We start from the raw sequence: 19,848 nt of genomic DNA, 5'->3' as shown, positions 1-19,848 counted from the left end.
TCTTTTGAAGACAAGAGTCTTCCTGTCCGTGGTTTTATATTTCTACTTCATATGTATGTACCCATGAACAATAATTATATTTTTATATAGCTCTTGTTAAATATCTTCTGTATATAACTCTTTTGGTACCTCTTTTAAAAAATTTATATAAAAGACATGTTGTACAGATTTTTAACTCTTTCACAACTTGGTGTTTTCAAGATTTATCCATTAACAGGTACAGATCTGGTTTACTTTAACCACTATATAAGATTCCACCGCGTGAATGAATATACTATAATCTTTTCCGCTAAGGCATACAGGTTGTTTACAATTTTGGCAACTACAACCTTTTATTTTTACATAACCACTAGTTTCTGCCATCCATTCAACATTTACTGACTATCGAGGTTGTGTGAGGCCTTGTAGATGGAACTAGAAATTGAAGATTCTGCTGGGGTGCAATAAATGCTCTAACAAAGGCATGGAAGTGACATGTTAAGGATACAGAGAATGTTTGTTGGGCCCCTAATTCTGGCCTTATGTTATGTTAACCAATTTCCTAATTTTGAATCATCCTTGGATTTGTGTATAAATTTTCTTTAGTGAGGTCATTAGCAGATTTATTGAGGTGTATTTTATGTGTCATAAAATTCACTTAAGTGTACAATTTCATGCTTTTTAAGTAAATACACAGACTTGTGCAACCACTACAATCCAACTGTGCTAAAAGATGCCTTGTGTCCATCTGCAATCATTTTTTTCCCCCACCCCTAACACTAGTTAATCACTAACTTTTCTGACTCTATAGATTTGCCTTTTCTGGACATTTCATACAAATGGAATCAGAGAATATGTGCTCCTTTGTATTGGACTCTTTCATATAGCATGTTTTTGACGTTCATCTACATGTGTGTATCAGCAGTTCATCCCTTTTTATTGCTAATAGCATTCTATTATATAGATACACCAAATTTCTTTATCCATTCATTTGTTGATAGGCGTTTGGTTTGTTTCCACTTTTTGGCTATTATGAAAAATACTATGATCACTGTGCATAAGTTTGTATGGATGTATGCTTCCATTTTCTTAGGTATATACCTAGGAGTACATAGTCATGACCTGGGTTATAGAGTAATTTCATGTTCAATATTTTGAGGAATTGCCATACTGTTTTCCAAAGTGGCTATACCAGTTTATATTCTTACTAGCACTGTATAAGGGTGCCAATTTATCCATGACCTCTCAACATGTTATTATCTATCTTTTTAGTTATAGCCATCATAGGGTATGAAGTAGTATCTCACTGTGGTTTTACTTTGCATTTCCATAATAACTAAGGATGTTGAGCACATTTTCATGTGCTTATTAGGTATTCATATATCTCTTTTGGTGAAATTTCTATTCAAATCCTCTGCCCATTAAAAAAAATTCTTATAATTTTATTTTTATTGTGGTAAAAAAACACATAACATTAAATTTACCTTAATCGTTTTCAACTGTACAGTTCATTAGTGCTGAATATATTCACCATGTCGTGTGAAAGATCTCAAGAACTTTTCATCTTGCAAAACTGAAACTTTATACCCATTACAAACCAACTCCTCTCCCTAGCCCCTGACAACCACATTTTCACTTTGTTTCCGTAATTTTGACTATTTTAGATGATTTGTATTAGTAGAACCATTAAGTATTTGTCCATTGTGACTGGTTATTTCACTTAGCAGAATGTTCTCACGGTTCATTAATACTGTAGCATGTGGAAGGAGTTATTTTTTTCCCCCAGCTTTATAGAAATATAATAGACAGTTAGTTGCTTGTATTTACATTGTACAATTCAATGAGATTTTTTCAATTATAGTTGGCATACAGTACCATTTTCAGTAGTACAACCTAGTAATCAGAGATCCACATAACTTGCAAAGCGATTGCCCCACTAAATCTAGTACCCTTCTGCCCCTTATATATTACATTATCAACCATCTTTCCCATGCTACACTCTACATCTCCATGTCTATTTTGCAGCTATCCATTTGTACCTCTTAAATCTCTTTGCCTTTTCTTTCTGCCCCCCAATCCTCCATCTAGTAGCCCTCAAAATATTCTCTGTATCTATGAGTCTATTCCTGCTTTTGTTGTTGTTGATTTTGTTCTTTAGATTCTACATGTACATGAAATCATGCAATATTTGTCTTTCTCTATCCTTTCCATTTCATTCAGTGCAATACCCTCTAGGTCCATCAAGGTAATATCTTTTTCCATCCCCTTCCTTTTAGTCTGTGTGTATCTTTTAATCTGAGTGAGACTCTTATAGGCAGTATACGTAGGGGTCTTGTTCTCTTATCTGTTCAGCCATTCTATCTTTTCCATTTGAGGTACTTGTTGATAAGATTGTAGTTATTACCATTCTTTATTCCTGTTATTGATACACGTTTTTTCTTCTTAAAGAAGTCCCTCCAACATTTCCTGTAATACTGGCTTGGTGGTGATAAATTCCTTTAGCTTATTTTTGTCTGAGTAGCTCTTTGTCTGTCCTTTAACTCTAAATGATAGCTTTGCTGGATAAATATTCTTGGTTGTAGATCCTGGGTTTTCATCACTTTGAATATTTTGTGCCATGACCTTCTGTCCTGCAAAGTTTCTTTTGAGAAATCAGTTGCCATTCTTATGGGTGCTCCCTTGTAGGTAACTGCTTTTCTCTTGCTGCTTTTAATATCCTTTCTTTGTATTTAATCTTTGGCATTTTAATTATGATGTGTCTTGGTGTGGGCCTTTGGATTCCTCTTTCTTGGGACTCTCTGAGCTTCCTGGGGTTGTATGTCTATATCCTTCACCAGGTAAGGGAAGTCTTCCATCATTATTTCTTCAAATAGCTCTTCAACGTCTTGCTTTCCTTCAGGTACCCCAAGACACGAATGTTTTTACATTTAATAGTGTCCCATAGGATCCTTAAATTATTATTAGTCTTAGCTTTTTTCTTGCCATTCTGATTACGTGTTCTTGGCTTCCCCATCCTCTATATCAGTGGTTCAAACCTCTTCTTCATCCACTCTTTTTTCCCCATCTATTATACCCTTTATCTCAGATGTGTTATTCATTTGACTGGTTCCCTTTTATAATTTCCATTTTTGTTTTTTTTAATATCTTTGTTAAAGTTCTCAATGAATTCATCTACACCTCCCCTAAGTTCATTGAGCATCTTTATAACCAGTGTTTTGACTCCATTATTCCTGGATCTCTGTTCTGTTCTCTCACATGGTTTCTGCTTGTCTTCCCATTTTAATGGACTTTCCACGTCTGTTTCTATGTACTAGCAAAGATCTTAAGTCTCCTAGTCTTATTAGCATGGCTTTATGTAGTAGGTGTCCATTGGCACAGTCCTGAGAGGGGTTCAGCTGCAGGTCAAGTTTAGCCCTCGCCTGTGCCACTCCAGGGTCACCTGTTAAGATTCAGCAAACAATCTACAGATACTGTGCTTATAGTTGCCTCAAGAAACCACACCAGAAACCAAGGCCAGCTCAGCAAGGAGCACCTGACTCGCCAAGGATACACCTGGATGTGGCTTGGGTATGACTGTGAGTTAGGGGAGGCAGAATTTCAGGGAATCCTCTGGGTGAAGCGACCTCTATTATTCAGTTTGATGACATCTCAGCTATGGAGGCACTGAGTCTGCACACCAGGATGAGGGAGGGCTCAACAGAGGAACAACGGATATCGCTGGCACTTCTGTCCAGGAAAGATCCTCACCTCTGGCCTTACTCTGACAACTCAGTGTCCCCCGTAAGTCCCTGGTGCCTCCGCAGAGCCAACTGGCGCTGGTGCTCAGAGCGAACAGGTCCATCATCATGAAAGTCTGCTTTTGGACGCAGCCCCTTTAAGAGGTGTCTGCAACTGCCAGCTCCTGCTGCCACAGCTTCTGTCCCACTCAGCTGCTTGGGATCTGGCAGCCTCGTGTTTTTGCCCCGTTCTACTTTCTACCACTGCAAGTTGATTAATTATTTCTCTCCCTAGTTATAGCTCTTCTGTTGATCTAGATCCCAGGGAATTTTCCTTGCTGTTTGCTCTGTGTTTCTGTCACAACTTTGATTTGGTCACAAGAGGGATGAACAAAGCCTCTATCATCTACGCAATTTTTTCCTTCCCTCTTAGAGGTTCCCTCATTTTGAAGGCTGCATAATATTCCATTACGTATATTTACATTTTCTTTAAAAAATTTTTTTTATACATTTTGAAATTTTTATTTATTATGGTTGGCATAAATATTATTTTAGTTTCAGGTGTACAACATAGTGATTAGACATCTATAATAACACACACAGTGATCTCCCTAATAAAACTAGTACCCCTAACACCATAGTTATTACAATATTACTGGCTATATTCCTTATGCTATACTTTATATTTCCATGACTATTTTGTATAAATTTGTACTTCTTAATCCCTTTCCCCTTTTTCATGCCTCAACTCCCCTCCCATCTACTAACCCTCCAAATGTTCTCTATGAGTTTTTTATTTTGTTCTTTAGAATCTACATGTATGTGAATTCATATGGCATTTGACTTTACCTAACTTACTCCACTCAGCACAATACCCTCTATGTCCTCATGAAAAGTCTTTTTCCATCCTTTTACTTTCAGTCTGTGTGTGTCTTTTAATTTGAAGTGAGTCTCCTGTAGGCAGCCTGTGTAAGTGTCTTGTTTATCCATTCAGCTACCCTGTTTTGATTGGAGCATTTAATTTTTTCATTTGAAGTATTTGATGATAAATATGTAGTTATTGCCATTCTTTATTCATATTTTTGATACATACTTTTTTCCATTTAAAGAAGTCCCTCCAACATTTCCTGTAATACTGGCTTGGTGGTGAACGCCTTCAGATTTTTCTTGTCTTGGAAGCTTTCTCTTTCCTTTGATTCTAAATGAGAGCTTTGCTGGGTAGCATAATCTTGGTTGTAAGTCCTGGGTTTTCATCACTTTGAATATTTTGTGTCAAATCTTTCTGACCTGTAAAGTTTCTGTTGAGAAATTGGCTGCCAGTTTTATGAGTGTTCCCTTGTCGGTAACTAATTGTTTATCTTGTGCTGCTTTCAAGATTCTGTTTTTGTATTTAACCATTGGCATTTTAATCATGATGTATGTTGGTGTGGGCCTCTTTGGGTTCATCTTGTTTAGGACTCTCTGAGCTTCCTGGGGTTGTCAATTTCCTTCACCAGGTTAGGGAAGTTTTCCATGATTATTTCTTGAACTAGGTTTTCAATTATTTGCTCTCTCTTACCCTTCTGGTACCCCTACGATACATTTGATGTTGTCCCAGAGGCTCCTTAAGGCATTTGCATTTTTTTGGATTCTTTTTTCTTGTTGCTGTTCTAATTGGGTGTCCTCCACTACCCCATCCTCTATATCTCTGCTTTATTCACTCTATTGATTGCCTCTAATGTACTCATCTCAGATATTGTATTCTTCATTTCTGACTATTTCCTGATAATGTTTTCCATCTCCGTTTTTATGTTTCCTATCTCTCTGAACTGTGCATCTGTTAGATTGTTTGTCTCCCTTTTTGTGAATTATTTTTCTGGAGCTTTGTTCTGTTCTTTCACGTGGGACATGTTTGTCTACCCATTTTGGCTGCTTCCCTGTGTCTGCTTCTATGTATTAGGTAGGGTTCCCAAGTCTCCCATAGTAGAATGACTTTTATAGGTGTCCTATGGGGCCCAGTGGCACAGTCCTGGTAGGAGTCCAGCTGAAGGCCAAGTTCAGCCACAGCCTGTGTACTTCCGGGTGCCACCTGGTAAGAGTCACCAAGCAATCCACAGATGGCTGCCACCCATGCTGTGCTCCTAGGTGCCTCAAGAGGCCAAACCAAAAACAGAAGCCGGCTGCTTCAAGTGTGGGGCTTTGGGATGCTCAGCAGGAGGAATAGAAAACGTTGAAGCCAGATGCTGCTTCTTTGGGGTTTGTGAGCTTTTGAGAAATTTTTGGAAAGCTCACAGAAAGAGCCAAGACAGGCCATTTGTATGTAATAAACCACTGGAAGTGGCTTGGGTGGGCCCACAAGGTGGAGAGGCATAGTCTCGTGGAATCACCTGGGCAGAGTGACCTATGTTAGTTTGATGGCGACTCAGCTATGGTGCAGTGGCATCCACACACTGGGAATGGGGACAGCTCAACATATTTACAATGGATACTACCAGCACTTCTGTCTGGGAGAAAGCTGCCTCTCCAGCCCTCGCCCTGGAGCCTGACAACTCAGTGTCTCCCTTGTGTCCCTGGTGCTCCTCGAGCAGCTGCCCCAGTGCTGGAGCTCAGAGCAAGTAAGTCTGTCAGTAAGTCCAGGCATGGGCCCTTTAAGAGGAATGTCTGTGACTCCTGCAGCCCTCCATCTCACTCAGCCACAACTTCTGCTGGTTCTCATAGCCAGAGGTTGTGGGGACTTCTCAATGCTGAAACCCTGGGCTAAGGAGCCCTGTGTGGGGCCAGGACCCCTCGTTCCTTAGGTCGGATAGGGGGATCTGCAGTCAAGATAACCCTCCTGATTCTCGACTGCCACATGCGGTTGTGGGACCAGGGCATTTTGCGTCTCCGCTCCTCCTACTGGACTGAGGTGTCCTGTTATTTTTGTTACTAGTTGTAGGGCTTCTGTTCAGCCATACCTCAGGCAACTCTGCATGCTGGCTGCTCTGCAGTTTTGTTACCATTTTGGTGTGGTCCCAAGAGGAGGTGTGTATAGCCTCTATCTTCTATGCCATCTTGACCAGTCTATCTTTACTACATTTTCTTCATTCATCTGTCGATAGACATTTGCATTGCTTCTACCTCTTGGCTACTATGAATAATGTCGCAATGAACGTTAAGTAGGGGAATATTTTTCTGAGATGCTGGTTTGAGTTCTTATGTATATAAATCCAGAATTACAAGTTTTCAATTTTGAGAAATTCTATTTTATCAGTTATTTTCTTTTGTGGGTTGTGATTTTGGTGTTATATCTAAAAACTCTTGGCCTAACTCAAGTCACCAAGATTTTCTTCTATGTTTTCTTCTAAAAGTTTTATATTTAGTTCTTACATTTAGGTGTGCAATTCAATTCTATTCTATTGATCTGTATGCCAGTACCTTACTATCTTGATTACTCTAGCTTGATTACTCTAGCTGTAGTCAGTTCTGAAAATGAGAAGCATGAGCCCTCCAACTTTGTGCTTACTTTTTCAAGTTTGCTTTACCTATTTTGGGTCCTCTGCATTTCCAAAGCTTGCTGGAATTCTGATTGGGATTGTACTGAATTTAAAGATCAGTTTGGGGAAAAACAGGTATTTTGCTACTCAAACTAAAAAGAAAAAAAAGTAGCTACTGTATCATTGCAGTGTTCTATTTATGTGACAAAAGCAATATTTCAGAACGATAATGTCAAAGAAGAATATGAAATAATCCCTTGCACACTGGGGTTATGCTTTAAGAAAAGCATCTTTATCTCTTAGATATACCAAAATATTTATGGATGAAATGGTATGTTGTCTGGGATTTACTTCCCAATAATTTGGGTTGAGGAAGTTAGACCTAAGCAAGATTGGCCATGTGTTGATAATTATTGAAGCTAAGTAATGAGTATAGAAGGCAGGGGACCCATGGTATTCTCTCTCTAGTTTTGTATATGTTTGAAAATTTTCATAATAAAAATGTCAAACGAAACAACAGTCTAGTATCAAACATGGCATTATCCCCAGATTTTATTCCTACAATTAACACTATGGCCTAATATAATCTATTAACACTACGTACAAACTCACCATTTGGTAATATACTCACCAGTAATTGCCCCATTCAATCATAGTTCCTGGCTGAAAAGAGATTTGGATTTTGATGTTAGTTCTTTTGTGAAGAAATATGGAATAGCAGTGTAAAAATATCAAATGACAAAACTAATTTAAAAATTAACTTTCAATAATGTGAGATGTAACAAATAAAAAATGTTATAAAAAATTATTCACTGTGTTCATACCAATCCCATAGTGGGAGTAATATTCTTTGGCTTCATATAAGAAGACAACATATATAGTAATAATCCAGTTATAGTTATCACAACCACAGGTACTCCCACCCCCGAGATATACTTAAGTCATGAATTAACTACTGGTACCCATTCAGATTTTATTGTGGAATTAAACAATTCAATTTAAGTAAACTTAGTAAGAACATCACTTTCCTTCTTCCAGGATTAACGGTGAGTGTAAACCACTAAGATCTACTGATATGTGTTCCTTTTAATAATGTTGCTATCTGGGACTTTCTTTCTAGTGGTCACTAGTGGGTAAACATCTGGAAAGTCTTAGAAAATATTATTTATTCCCTTTTAATCTTACAGTGCTGTACAATTTATTCAAGAGTTGCACATTTATTAGTTGTTCTAATTCAGTTATAACAGATGCTATATATTGTACGTAGTCCTGCATTTTAGGTCTTTCCTCTTAAAAACAGAAATACTACATGGAAAAATGTCGAATAATAAATATTATGTATAAGATTATAAAATATGAAAGAGCTTAGCAGAAGAGGAATGTGAAATTAAAAAGAAGATAAAAAGAGAAAATAAGAGGAGGACCACAGAGGAGAAAATAAGTCAATCAAAATATAATGCCAAAGAAATATTACAGAATATACACTCAACTTTTTTTGTCATCATTAAGGGGAGCTCATGCTTCTTCACAAAAGAATGAGAGACAGTTAACTCATATTTCAGTACTTACTCGGAGTTGGTAAGATCTGAGTTCATATATATTAGGTCCTGACCGTGGAACAGGTTCATTCCAGAAACTAAATTCTAATAACAGCTGATTCTTCCTGGAGAGAAGCATGTTGCTTCTTGACTTCCGGAATTGCACAAATTCCTTTGAGTGAAAAAATGTGCTCGTGAAATCTTCTAATATTTATACATACGCCCACTTTAGTAATATTTATGTTCCTACTTGGAATATTTATGTTCTTCCTATAATAGAATACTATTATAAATAAGGCCTCGTTGGCCTGAGACAATCCCAGGTTACTTCTTGTCAAACTGACATGACTGTTTGCATTCCCTTTCACTCTCAAGTGTCCAGGTAGACAAACTACATGGTCATCCTTATTTTTTCAGTGACAATATAAACAAATTTAATTTCTTACTTTTTCAGTTTTTCCAGCAGTGTCAGCGTAATAGAGGTGGAGACTACAAAATATCAAATAATCGAAAAGCCATTTATATTTGACTGGGAAGTTATATAAAAGATTTTGTTTCCTAATAATGTATGGCTGTTAAATTTCTCTCCGCTAATGTGCACCTACTAGTGAAAAGGAGGGGGAGGATAGCAAAGTCAGCCCAAGGTAAAGAGTATGTGGTTGGCAGTTCCTGAAGGTGATATGTGTTAGCTAACCCTGGGCTGATTGTGTCTACCATGCTGACTTACCAATTTCAAAGTACCAGCTTATCAGTTTCAAAGTACAACTGCCTTTTACAATAAGAACAGTTATTTTCATAGTATCACAACTGGTTACTTTACACTTGAATACAACTTCAAGAGTCCAAATAATAAAATTTTTACTACAAAAAACTAACAGTTTACTAATGTTAAAAAGAAACTGATAACAGAATAGTCATTTAATAGTCATCTGTACTAACATCTACTATATCATTAGAGTAAATAAGTAAACATTTTTCAAAATCATTACCTGATTTTCTCTGAGTTTACTCATGACCTCCGTGAGGGCGGGATAGCCTCCTTCATACCTCCAGAGGTGGACTAGAATATATTTTAAAAGATAACATATATTTAGAGTTTCATGATATTCTTACCTTGAAAATATTCTAGATATGTATAATGTTAACATAGTAAAAAACTGTAATGTGTTGGCCTATGAGTTACACTATAAAGTTTCAATAAAGGATTCAAACATTAAAAACAACAAAAAAGTAGTTTTTGCAATGAATTACTGGAAAAATTAACCATAACACTAGACTGAAACTTGAAAATCTTTGATTATAAAAACAATAATTAAATATCATTTAAATTGTTACAGAAAAGGGTAAAGGAACAAGTGTTTATGTCAAAGACTTCTGCTTCCTACCAGCTTGATCCTGCTCGCCATACCACGTGTTCCAAGTCCCCACCAAAGTACAAGGGTAATGTTTATCTTCATGAATCTTTGGTAACACCTCTTGACTTAAAGAGAAGAAATAGCAACACTAATTAACCAACCAAAAAAATTATACCAGGTGGACAACACATGAGCAATAACAGGAAAAAGGCCATCTACTTTGTGTTCTTACAACTGATCTCAGAATACATTTATGATAAAATGACATGCAGAATTAACCTTTTAGCTGAATTCTGTTCTACTTTGATATCCCACTTATCAGAAGCTTAGGTTTCTGATACTCCCAACTATACAGAACATTCATAAGCAACTCAAATATAGTGATGAAAATGATAAGGAAGAGCCAAAGCTTCCAAGATTCCAAGAACGAGTCTACTATTTGCCATTCCAGAAAGAAAAGAAGTACTTAGGAGTGATGAGGTTTATAAAAGCTAAGTTATGCTGTTTTCAAAGATAGGAAGAATGAGGGAAATGGGACTAGCAGAAAAAGAATATGAAAAAAAATAAGAAAGGGAAGAAAAGAGAAGTGGCACAATCAGACAGAGGTAACCAGCAGAGAACAAGTTGGCTTAAGTAAGGAGGAAGAAGACAGCTAAAACACAACAGTTTGGAAGCAATCCCAACTCCAATAGTTACAAAGGGCATCAACATGACTGAAGACTCCAAATTAAAGAAACAACATAGGCATAAATTAGGTTCCATTCAATTTAACCAACTGAGGGGATTTGAGAGGTATCACATAATGCCACGTTGAACATACCACCCAGTTCATTATCATTTATTGTACAAAAGTAGAGGCAAAGCCATGACAGGTCAGATTTAATTTAACATAGGTGCCAGAGCTTGATTCCATGGAAACTTTCCTGTATTACAGATTCTAATTTACAGGGAAAAGCAAAGGGAAGAGACATAACTATGCCATATGAAAAGCTAAAGCCTGCATACTTTTTGAATAGAAAAATGATGAAAAAGTATAATACAGACTCAACAATGGATGCAAAAGGAAATCAAGGATCAGAAATAGAACCTGTTCAAATTATTTGCTGACAATGAGCAGTATTAAGCTAGTGATCACCACCAGATGCTGGGGCACCAGGACTGGGTGTATATCAATCGTTAATAGAGAAAAATTCAGATTGGTCTTATGTCTAACTAAAAACCCATAAAAGTAAATGCCACCCTTCAACAAATACACATGGTGTGGCCATTGTACTGGATCATAAAGACTTATGTTCAGAACTAATAGGGAATTAATGGAAATCGGGGGTGGGGAAAGCATAATGTTAGAGAAATAGAAATGGGCTTCCTTTTGTCATATGAAATAAGCAAGGAGTAAACAACCCTGAATTGGAGCCAATGTGGAAAAAGAAAGCCTGCACAAATGACCCAGGTGGGGTCCAGGAAGGGGCCAAGGCCTGACAACAGGGCATAGTTTATTCACAAATACAAATTCATATATAGATTTGTAGCCAGTCCTCTTTGTTGGGGTCCTACACCTGCTCTCAGAAGTCCTGGCCTTATATGAATGGAGGTTGTAAGGTAGGTAGTACCTGTACCCAGAGTGGATGGGTTGGGGAGAACCTTGTTATTGGGACCCATAAAAACCAGGCAGGAGTTAAGTCTTTATGTACTACAAACAGGGAGTTGCTCAAAGTTTCAGAGGACACTAAAAAGAAAAAACATGATGGAGAAGATGGAGCTCGATTAGATCAATTTAGCAAACTTAATGGATTGCGAGGTGGGGTGGAAGGATAGGTATAGCTATGAGCCCAGGAAGGAGTCAGAAAGGAGGCTACTTAGAAATGGGGCTGAAGAGGCTGAGAAAGGGAGATGGAGAAGGAAGCAAGCAAAGAAAACCAAAATATGTGTCAAGTGAAGAATGCACAACCCTTAGTAACTAATCACAAGGAACTAAGGAAAGGGTTAAATAAAACCATGGTAAATAACAGGGAAGCTGGAAGAATGAGGTGATTCTATCTGTTGAGTCTGAAGGGGGAGCAAGACATCCAAACAGAAATAAAAATAGACTGAAATCTGAGACAGAAGATGAAGTAATAAAAACAGGGCAGGAGAGATAATCCAGGGAAACATCAGCATAGAGAACTAATTTCATTTTACAAGAAAAGATTTAGAAATCAGCATCTGCTTTGTTTTCAGGCATTTTTTAATAAAGAGAACTGTGCTGCAGTAGGAAATTCTATGTTGTTACATTTCACGAACCACCTCCAAAAATTAAACAGATTTTTGCTTCTGAAAATCATGTGCATTCTGGTGACAAAATCATTTGCTTTTTTTCATGAAAGGAGCAGATATTAAAGGTAAAAAATGCCTTTTAATTATATTTGCTCAGAATTGATCATTAAAATAGTATTTCTATTAATTAAAAACTGATACACTTAATTTTCTCTTTAGTCTTAAAGTTTACAAATTCTGTAAGAGTAACTGATCTCAAATCAAGAAAATCTGCCAAAGAGACATGAATCTTGGTGAATGGAAGATTTGGGAAGAAATGACAGCTACATTCAAATACACACAGGACTTTCAAGTAGCAGCTTAACTTAGAAGTAAAACTGGAAACAGTGGAGGGTCTAGGGACACGAGTTTTAATCCTAACACTCAAACCTGTCCAGAGTTGGACTATGCGAATGTATTTAAGTATCAACTGTCAGGAAGGTCTGCAGAAAGGATTCAAGCACTGGATGAGCTGATGGACTAGACAGCCTTACAATGTTCCTTCCAAACTTAAGGGTCCAGTACAATTCTAAAGTTTGACAGTTTATATGATGACTTAGCTGTATGAGTGCTTAAAATCAAAATGCCCTCCTTGGTAATCCCACATTAGAGCTCAATGTAAGAGCCTCTGAACATTCAGCTTTAAGAAAAGGGAACAAAGATATCACTCTGTTATCAAGTGTTACCTAAACCAACAAATATTAAAATCATTATTTCTCCCCAAGTAAAGGATAGTTTGGTATACACACCAAATTTTGTTGTATGCGTCTAGGCATTCCGGTTTAACATTGTGAACTGAAACAAAAGAAAATTCAACGATAAACTTATGAACAAAGGAAAAAAAGTCAACTATGAAGATAGTAGACCTATCACTCACACTGTAATTTGTATAGACTGCTTGTTTCCTTTTTGGCTAGGAGATTAGAGTGAGCATCTTTTCTTGGATCAACTTTCCGGACAAATAAGGATTTTAACCAGCTGTCTTCTCGAGGTCTGTTATTGGAAGACGTCAATCTCCTATAGTATAACACACAAAAATTTGAGTCTCATCAGAGGTACAAAGATTTCAGTGTCTGTAGGTACTGTCACATAGTATACTGTTTTCATAAATTCATTAATCCATTCAGCAAACATGCTTTGAGCACCCATTCTAGGTACTGTTCTAGAATCTGGGATACCACAAAATGTCTGTTTTCCACTATGTACTCAAAAATAGCAGGAGCAAAGTGTAAAAGAAGTAACTTGTGGTTCTCCTAACAGGGTTCTCATGTTTACTGTTGCAATTTCCGCAATGTGTTTTTCCCTCCAGCAAAACAATTTTGACATAGAAAAAGAATATATACTTTGGAAACCTCGAGTAGCCAAATTCATAGAGAAAGATAGTAAGGTGCTTGCAGGGGCTGAGGGGAGGGGAGAAAGGGTACAGTTTCACACTGGGAAGATGAAAAGTTTCTAGATAAACCATGGTGATGGTTATATAATAATGTGAATGTATTAACGCCATTACTAAACTGTACACTTAAAAATGATTAAAACTGCAAATTTTATGTTACCTATACTTTACCAGAATAAAAAAATGTGAAAATATACAAGGAAATTAAATAAATTTTTTAAAAAAATTTTACCCCTAAGTTAACCTTTGAATCAAGATTTTTAACTCACAAAAACCTAAGAATATAAACTTCATTAACACATAAATTTGCTAATTTTCATCTTATAACAATTTCCACTATATATATGCTGTCAGAAAGTGAGGATAAATTTGACAGAATAAACTATACTTTAACCACAAACTTTTTTTAAAAATTAAATTTATTGAGGGTAACAGTTAATAACATATAAATTTCAGGTGTAAAAGATTATAATTCAACATCAGTGTACTCCATTCCGGTTTTTCCTTTTTCTTTAAAAAAAGTTTTTTTTTCCTTTTTTGATTTGTGCGTATGCTACTCTGTGCTCATCACCCCAAATCTAGTTTCGTTTTGTTACCACATATTTGACCCCCTTTACCACTTCACCCTCTTCCTACCTTCCTATCCCCTCTGGTAACTACCATTCTGTCGTCTGTATCTATGAGTTTATTTTTAAGTGCATACTTCCATATGCTTGCGAGAGGGATTACAAATTTGTATAACATCCCTAACGGGCAGTGTGGCATTATCTATATCAAAATTAAAACTGTGTAGGCCTTTTGGCCCAATAACTGCACCTGCAGTTATGTCCTACAGGCAGCTATATTTAAACAAGTGCACAAAGGTGAATGTACAAGAACATTCATTACTGCCTTGTTTCCAGTTTGTTCCTGGTACAGGCATTTCAATATTCGTTAACGGGACTGGCTAAATGAATTGGTGAATATCCCAAATCAGAACAGAATGTAGTCATTTAAAAGAATGAGGCAGATCTACGTGCACATAACTCTGAAATTATGTGGAAAAAGGGAACACAGAGCAGTATCATAAATTCACACACAAAGTGAACTGCTGATAGTGATGATGGCAGCCTTTTTATTTTTTGCTTAAAAAAACTGACTTGTTGCTTTAATGAACAAACATTACAGGCAATTTTCTCTCCATAAAAGGTTCTTTTAATTTAAAACTAATTCATAGGGTATTATTACAAATAGCTAGAAACCAGATAAAAAGGCTTTCGAAACATGTTTTACAAAATAAAACATATAAACAATGTTTTCTATAATGATCAAGAAATATGAAAGTATTTTTTTCAAACCCTTCTAAGATTGAAAAGCAGCATGCTCATAGTAAACAAGCAAAATAAGATACCAGTCATGCAATTTTCTCATCTAAGTGCATAGGAGAAAAATGTATAATCTTAAATGGTATTTGTAAAAAGAAGGTGGAAATTCTTCTGTTTTGCCTTTACTATATGTTTAAATTTCATAGAATTAAGAAACTGTTAATGGTGGTATCCCTGAGAGGGAGGGAGTTAAAAAATTAAGTTTTAAAACTACTTTTTCAATAAAACGAACTTTTAAAATTAAAAGAAATTACATATAAAAGCTATTGGCCCTTTAGCAAAAACCAAAATCATATGGAATTTGTTTCTGTTTTCAATTCACTCTTTGATTGTGTAAATAAACTCATTCTGAAGAAGGCAATTCTCCAAATGAATCATGGTAAAATTTATTTCAATACAAATAAAAACATTCTGTCAATTTGTTTAAAGTGTTTTGTTTACATACATCACATTTTGGGATATTTGCATGAAGCAAAATGGCAAGTATATAAAATTAGTGATATACAAAGTAGAAAGTTTTAAGATTTATTCATGAGACTTTGTAGCCTTCCAGAAATGCATACACAAGGATATGTACATATATTGATATTTAATTTCTATGGCATTTAAAACTTTATAAAATAAGAGAACATAATAAACAATTATTGGCAGACTAAATCTGGAGGGGAAAAAAATTCCAAAGTAAATTTTCTCCTCCTCTTTAGAACTTAAGGGGATTACAAGTTAATAAGTACATACTTCCTGTTAGGCACCAGACTAGGTAGTTTGTCTATGTTATCTCATTTAGTCCTCAGAACAATCTAGCAATGTAGGTATTATCGAATTTTAAAGACTGACCTAAGATAAGAAGTAGCAAAATAAAAATATGAGCTTAGACCTATGAAATACAAAATATTTTTACTAATTAAGGAATGCCCCCTCCCCAAATACAAATCTTAACTGAGCATTCGTTCCAGATTTTAATACCAAAGGGATATACTTTAGAAAGGGTAAATGAGGTCAGGGACATGGAAATGTTTTGTAAACTAAAGATAAGCCTAAGAAACAGTCAATATCACAGGACACATACAAGAACCTGAGTGGTATTTGCTTGTAAACTTAGGCAGCAACTGTCTTGACAAATTAAAGACAGTCTGGCCAGCTAACTCCAACTGACTGTCAAACTCTGAAATTTTTAGAGTGTCAGGTAACCAAAGCTGAATCATGGAAGCAGGTAGAAGGAGCAATGCCATCAGCTGTCAGGGTATAAGATCCAGGCTGGGCTGGAGTTCTTTAATGACAGTGACAAACATAGTTGACTGTGTTTCTAAGATCATATATATATGTTGTGTGACACTTTACAGAGTGTGGGGTGGGGAACAGCACATTCTACAAAGCACTAGACTTTAAATAGAACACGCATTATGTGCCAGGATCTCTGGATATAAAGATGAACCAGATGCCTAGCCTGTTCAGTCTCATGGGAAAAACCTATTAGTAAACAGCCAAAGTGATCACGGGTACTGTGGACTTACACACACATACAAACATACACACACACACACACACACACACACACACACACACACACACGTAGTGGGAGCTCAAGGGAATGAACCATTAGCTTGGCCTGCAAGGAGTGAGAGGGACTCCAGTGGAGACATTCTGGATCTGTCTTAAGAGGACAAAAAAGGTAAACAAGGCGGGCAATAACTCCAGTCAAAGGAAACAACATGTCCATGAAAGTGTATGATATATTTTTGGAACAGCTGAGTTCAGTAAGGCAGAATAGGGTATGGGAGGACGGTGAGAAAGGTAAAGAGGAGGGCAAGGTAGTCAAGCTTTTGTGTACCATGCCTATCAAGTGGACTTTACCTTGTAAATGGTGAAATGCTAGCAAGTTTTCAAAAAAAATTCTAGGTGTAAAGAGCAGCCTGGTAGTGATATGTAGGATGGACTTACAGCAATAAGGCAGGGAGCATGATGCCAAGAGTTGAGCTAGGGAAGTGGCAACAGAGAAAGCAGAGGGAAGAGAGTTAAGCTAGGGGAGTGGTGACACAGAAGGCAGAGTGAAGAAGTGCTGGAAGTAGATGGGAAGTAGCAAGAGGAGATGGGCTTGGGAAAGACCTTTGGTTTCTGGCCTGAGCCACTAAGTGAAAGATGTTCTATTACTGGGGAGAGAGAACCCAGGAGGAGCAAGCAGGCTTTGTAGGAGGAAGATGCATTAAATTCTGAGTACATAAGCATCTCAAGCACCTGTGGGACACTAGCACAATGTCCACTAAGTAGCTGGAACTCCAGGTGTGGCACCGACAGAGCTAAGTAAGAAGTGCTGGCAAATAAGTCTCCAAGGAAGACTTCCTCCTTTCCCTCTAAAATCACTCTTGCAAGGTCATCCACAAGGGGTATGTATGTTGGCAAATCTAGTTTTCTTTTGTTATCTTAACCTTTTAGCAGCATCTGGCACAGTGGACCACTCCTCCTTGAAATACTTCTCCCTGGGCACTCATATAACAACGACCTCATTGGCTGCTCTTTCCATCGCCCTTGCTGGCTTCTTTTCCTATATCCAGCCTGTAAATGTTGACATATGCCAGGGTCTGTTTCTCAGCCCCTTCTCTATCCACACTCTCTCCTCAAGCAATCTCATTCATTCCTACGGTTTTAAAAAATATTTTATGAAAAATTTCAATCAAATACAAAACAGTATACTGAAACCCACGTATCCATCAACATTTTCAATGTTTTGCATTTCTACATGCTGACAACACCCAAACGTTACCTGCAGCACAGACATCTTTGAGGAGTCACAAAGGTTAAGGTCAACCGCCTACGTGGCCTTTCCATTTGAATAGCTCACAGCCATCTCAAACTTTACCTGGTTCAAAACTGTTCCATCCACCCCACATCTGTTTCTCCTTCTCTGAATTACTAGCAAGCTCCCAAAAGAGAGGACCTTATGTGCCTTATTCACTGTTTCCAACAGCACCTGGCATATGGTGGGCACTCCTATATCTATGGAACAATAGACTCAAGAGTATCTATCTGTCCAGTTGGCCATTATCCTTAATTCTATCTCCTTTCCAAAGTCAGACTGAGCTTTTAAAAACGTATGTCAGATGATGCCACACTAGAATTTATATCTTTAAATGTTTTCCATGGCTCCCAGAACAAAATCCAAGCTAAGATGGCTTACGAGGCTTGGAATTATGTAGCTCCTGCTTCTTGCCACCTATCCTCTAGCCAGTCTTCTGTTCACCCCTGTGCTCTAGCTTCCTACACTTTTCTGGAGTTTCCCAGCGTGCCTGATTCCTTCCCTTCAGGGCTGTCACGCACACCGTCTGTCCCTTCACGTCTCAGCTTAACATCACCTTCCTGGAGAGGCATTCCACAATGCCATTTAGTAGGTTCCCTGATTTTCTCTTGCAGTACCTACTTCAATCTATAAATCTATATGGGTTTTTAACTCTGCCATGGCTTTCTGGAGATAGTGACCATGGCTATTATGCTCAGTTCCAAAGACATCATATATATTCAATATTTGATAGAATCAGATAATTAACTGGGTCTAGACTGAGTTCTAAAGAACACCTACTGTTAAGGCAGACTAGAGCCCAGGAAAGAGTAGTCAAAAGGTACAGGGGACCTGAGAGAGTAATCAAAGAGCCAACAAGACAGAGATAAGGACTCCAGGGTCAAGAGCATCTAACCACAGCAGGAGGTCAGGGTACTGGTCCAATTCTCCAGTTTCCTAGCTTTGTGACCTTGGACACTTTAGGTAAACATGTGAGGTGAATACCTTCAGTCTCAGCTGAAAGAAAATATGAATTTCATGGGCTCATATCACTTACGTGAAAAAAATAAGGTGCACGGTAGATGCTCAATAATAATAAAAATAAAAGGAGGTTGATTGATCAACTTGGAAACAATAAACATCAAATTTGGAAATACTAGTTGAGCACTGGGCCTGAAGCCTGACAAACCTGGGTTCAAATGCCTTTTCTAGCTATGTGTCTCACATTCTTTGAAGTTCCATCTTATCTTTGAAATGTAGATCCCATTGCTTACTTCTTAAGATTGATACTAGGATTTAATGAAATAAGTCGTATTATATAAAGCTCCTTGGCCCATAGTAAGAGTTTAACAGGTAGTCTCTTCACTTTTTCATTTTCAAGTGCCAACTATATTTTCTAGAGGCTCATTATTAATTTAAAACAAACAAAAAAATAACATTTAAACCCGGTGTAAAGAAAACGAGAAAGCAAATATCCGCGTTAGTATGGGCTTCGTTTTTTTTTTTTTTTTTGAACGTGGAAAGGACATATGTCAAAGTGATGAATTCAGAAAACTGAACATTTAACTCAATGAAGTTAGAAAAAAAAAGTTAAACATGAACCCAACGCCTACTTAGTGCAGGTAATTTTAAATACTTTTTCATTCACTACCTACTTTTAAAGTCAAACGCTATTCCTAGTACTGAGACCTCCTCGCTACCCTCCGACCCTCTTCAGTGAGAGCTCATCCCGGATGATGCGTTTTCTTCCTCACAACGACCTAAGAGGATATTATGAAATGCCTCTGCTGCCGTTTGCTGATGCAGACACCGGCGTTTTGCGCGTGCAAGCAGCTTTCTCAGGAAGCCCGGCAGGGCCTGCAGTCTCGGTCGCGCGGCTGCCGCTTGGCCACGGCTCGGGTCGTGCCGGGGCAAGGACCCGCAGGCCGGAGCGGCACGGCCGGCGGACGTGGCCTCGGCGCCAGGCGCCGTCCCTGCTGTGACCTT

General features: G+C 37.5%; 1 protein-coding gene across 2 annotated transcripts in view; it reads right to left on the bottom strand.

The window, feature by feature from the left end:
* NIPSNAP2 (nipsnap homolog 2) overlaps positions 1 to 19,848 on the bottom strand; it is a 32,270-nt gene that overhangs the window by 12,074 nt on the left and 348 nt on the right. The window contains exons 2-7 of one of the 2 annotated variants that reach the window (XM_006918501.3): positions 13,210 to 13,356; positions 13,082 to 13,127; positions 10,071 to 10,165; positions 9,675 to 9,745; positions 8,717 to 8,857; positions 7,779 to 7,810 (exon numbers count right to left, since the gene is read on the bottom strand). In XM_006918501.3, the coding sequence (XP_006918563.1) occupies positions 7,779 to 7,810; positions 8,717 to 8,857; positions 9,675 to 9,745; positions 10,071 to 10,165; positions 13,082 to 13,127; positions 13,210 to 13,356 (532 nt within the window). The remainder of the gene's footprint in view (positions 1 to 7,778; positions 7,811 to 8,716; positions 8,858 to 9,674; positions 9,746 to 10,070; positions 10,166 to 13,081; positions 13,128 to 13,209; positions 13,357 to 19,848) is intronic. The other variant, XM_006918502.3, reaches the window with a different exon arrangement.

Source organism: Pteropus alecto, unplaced genomic scaffold (assembly GCF_000325575.1).
Source record: "Pteropus alecto unplaced genomic scaffold, ASM32557v1 scaffold68, whole genome shotgun sequence".
Classification (NCBI taxonomy): domain Eukaryota; kingdom Metazoa; phylum Chordata; class Mammalia; order Chiroptera; family Pteropodidae; genus Pteropus; species Pteropus alecto.
The sequence above is the reverse complement of the archived record's forward strand: the minus strand, read 5'-3'. Positions and strand labels throughout refer to the sequence as shown.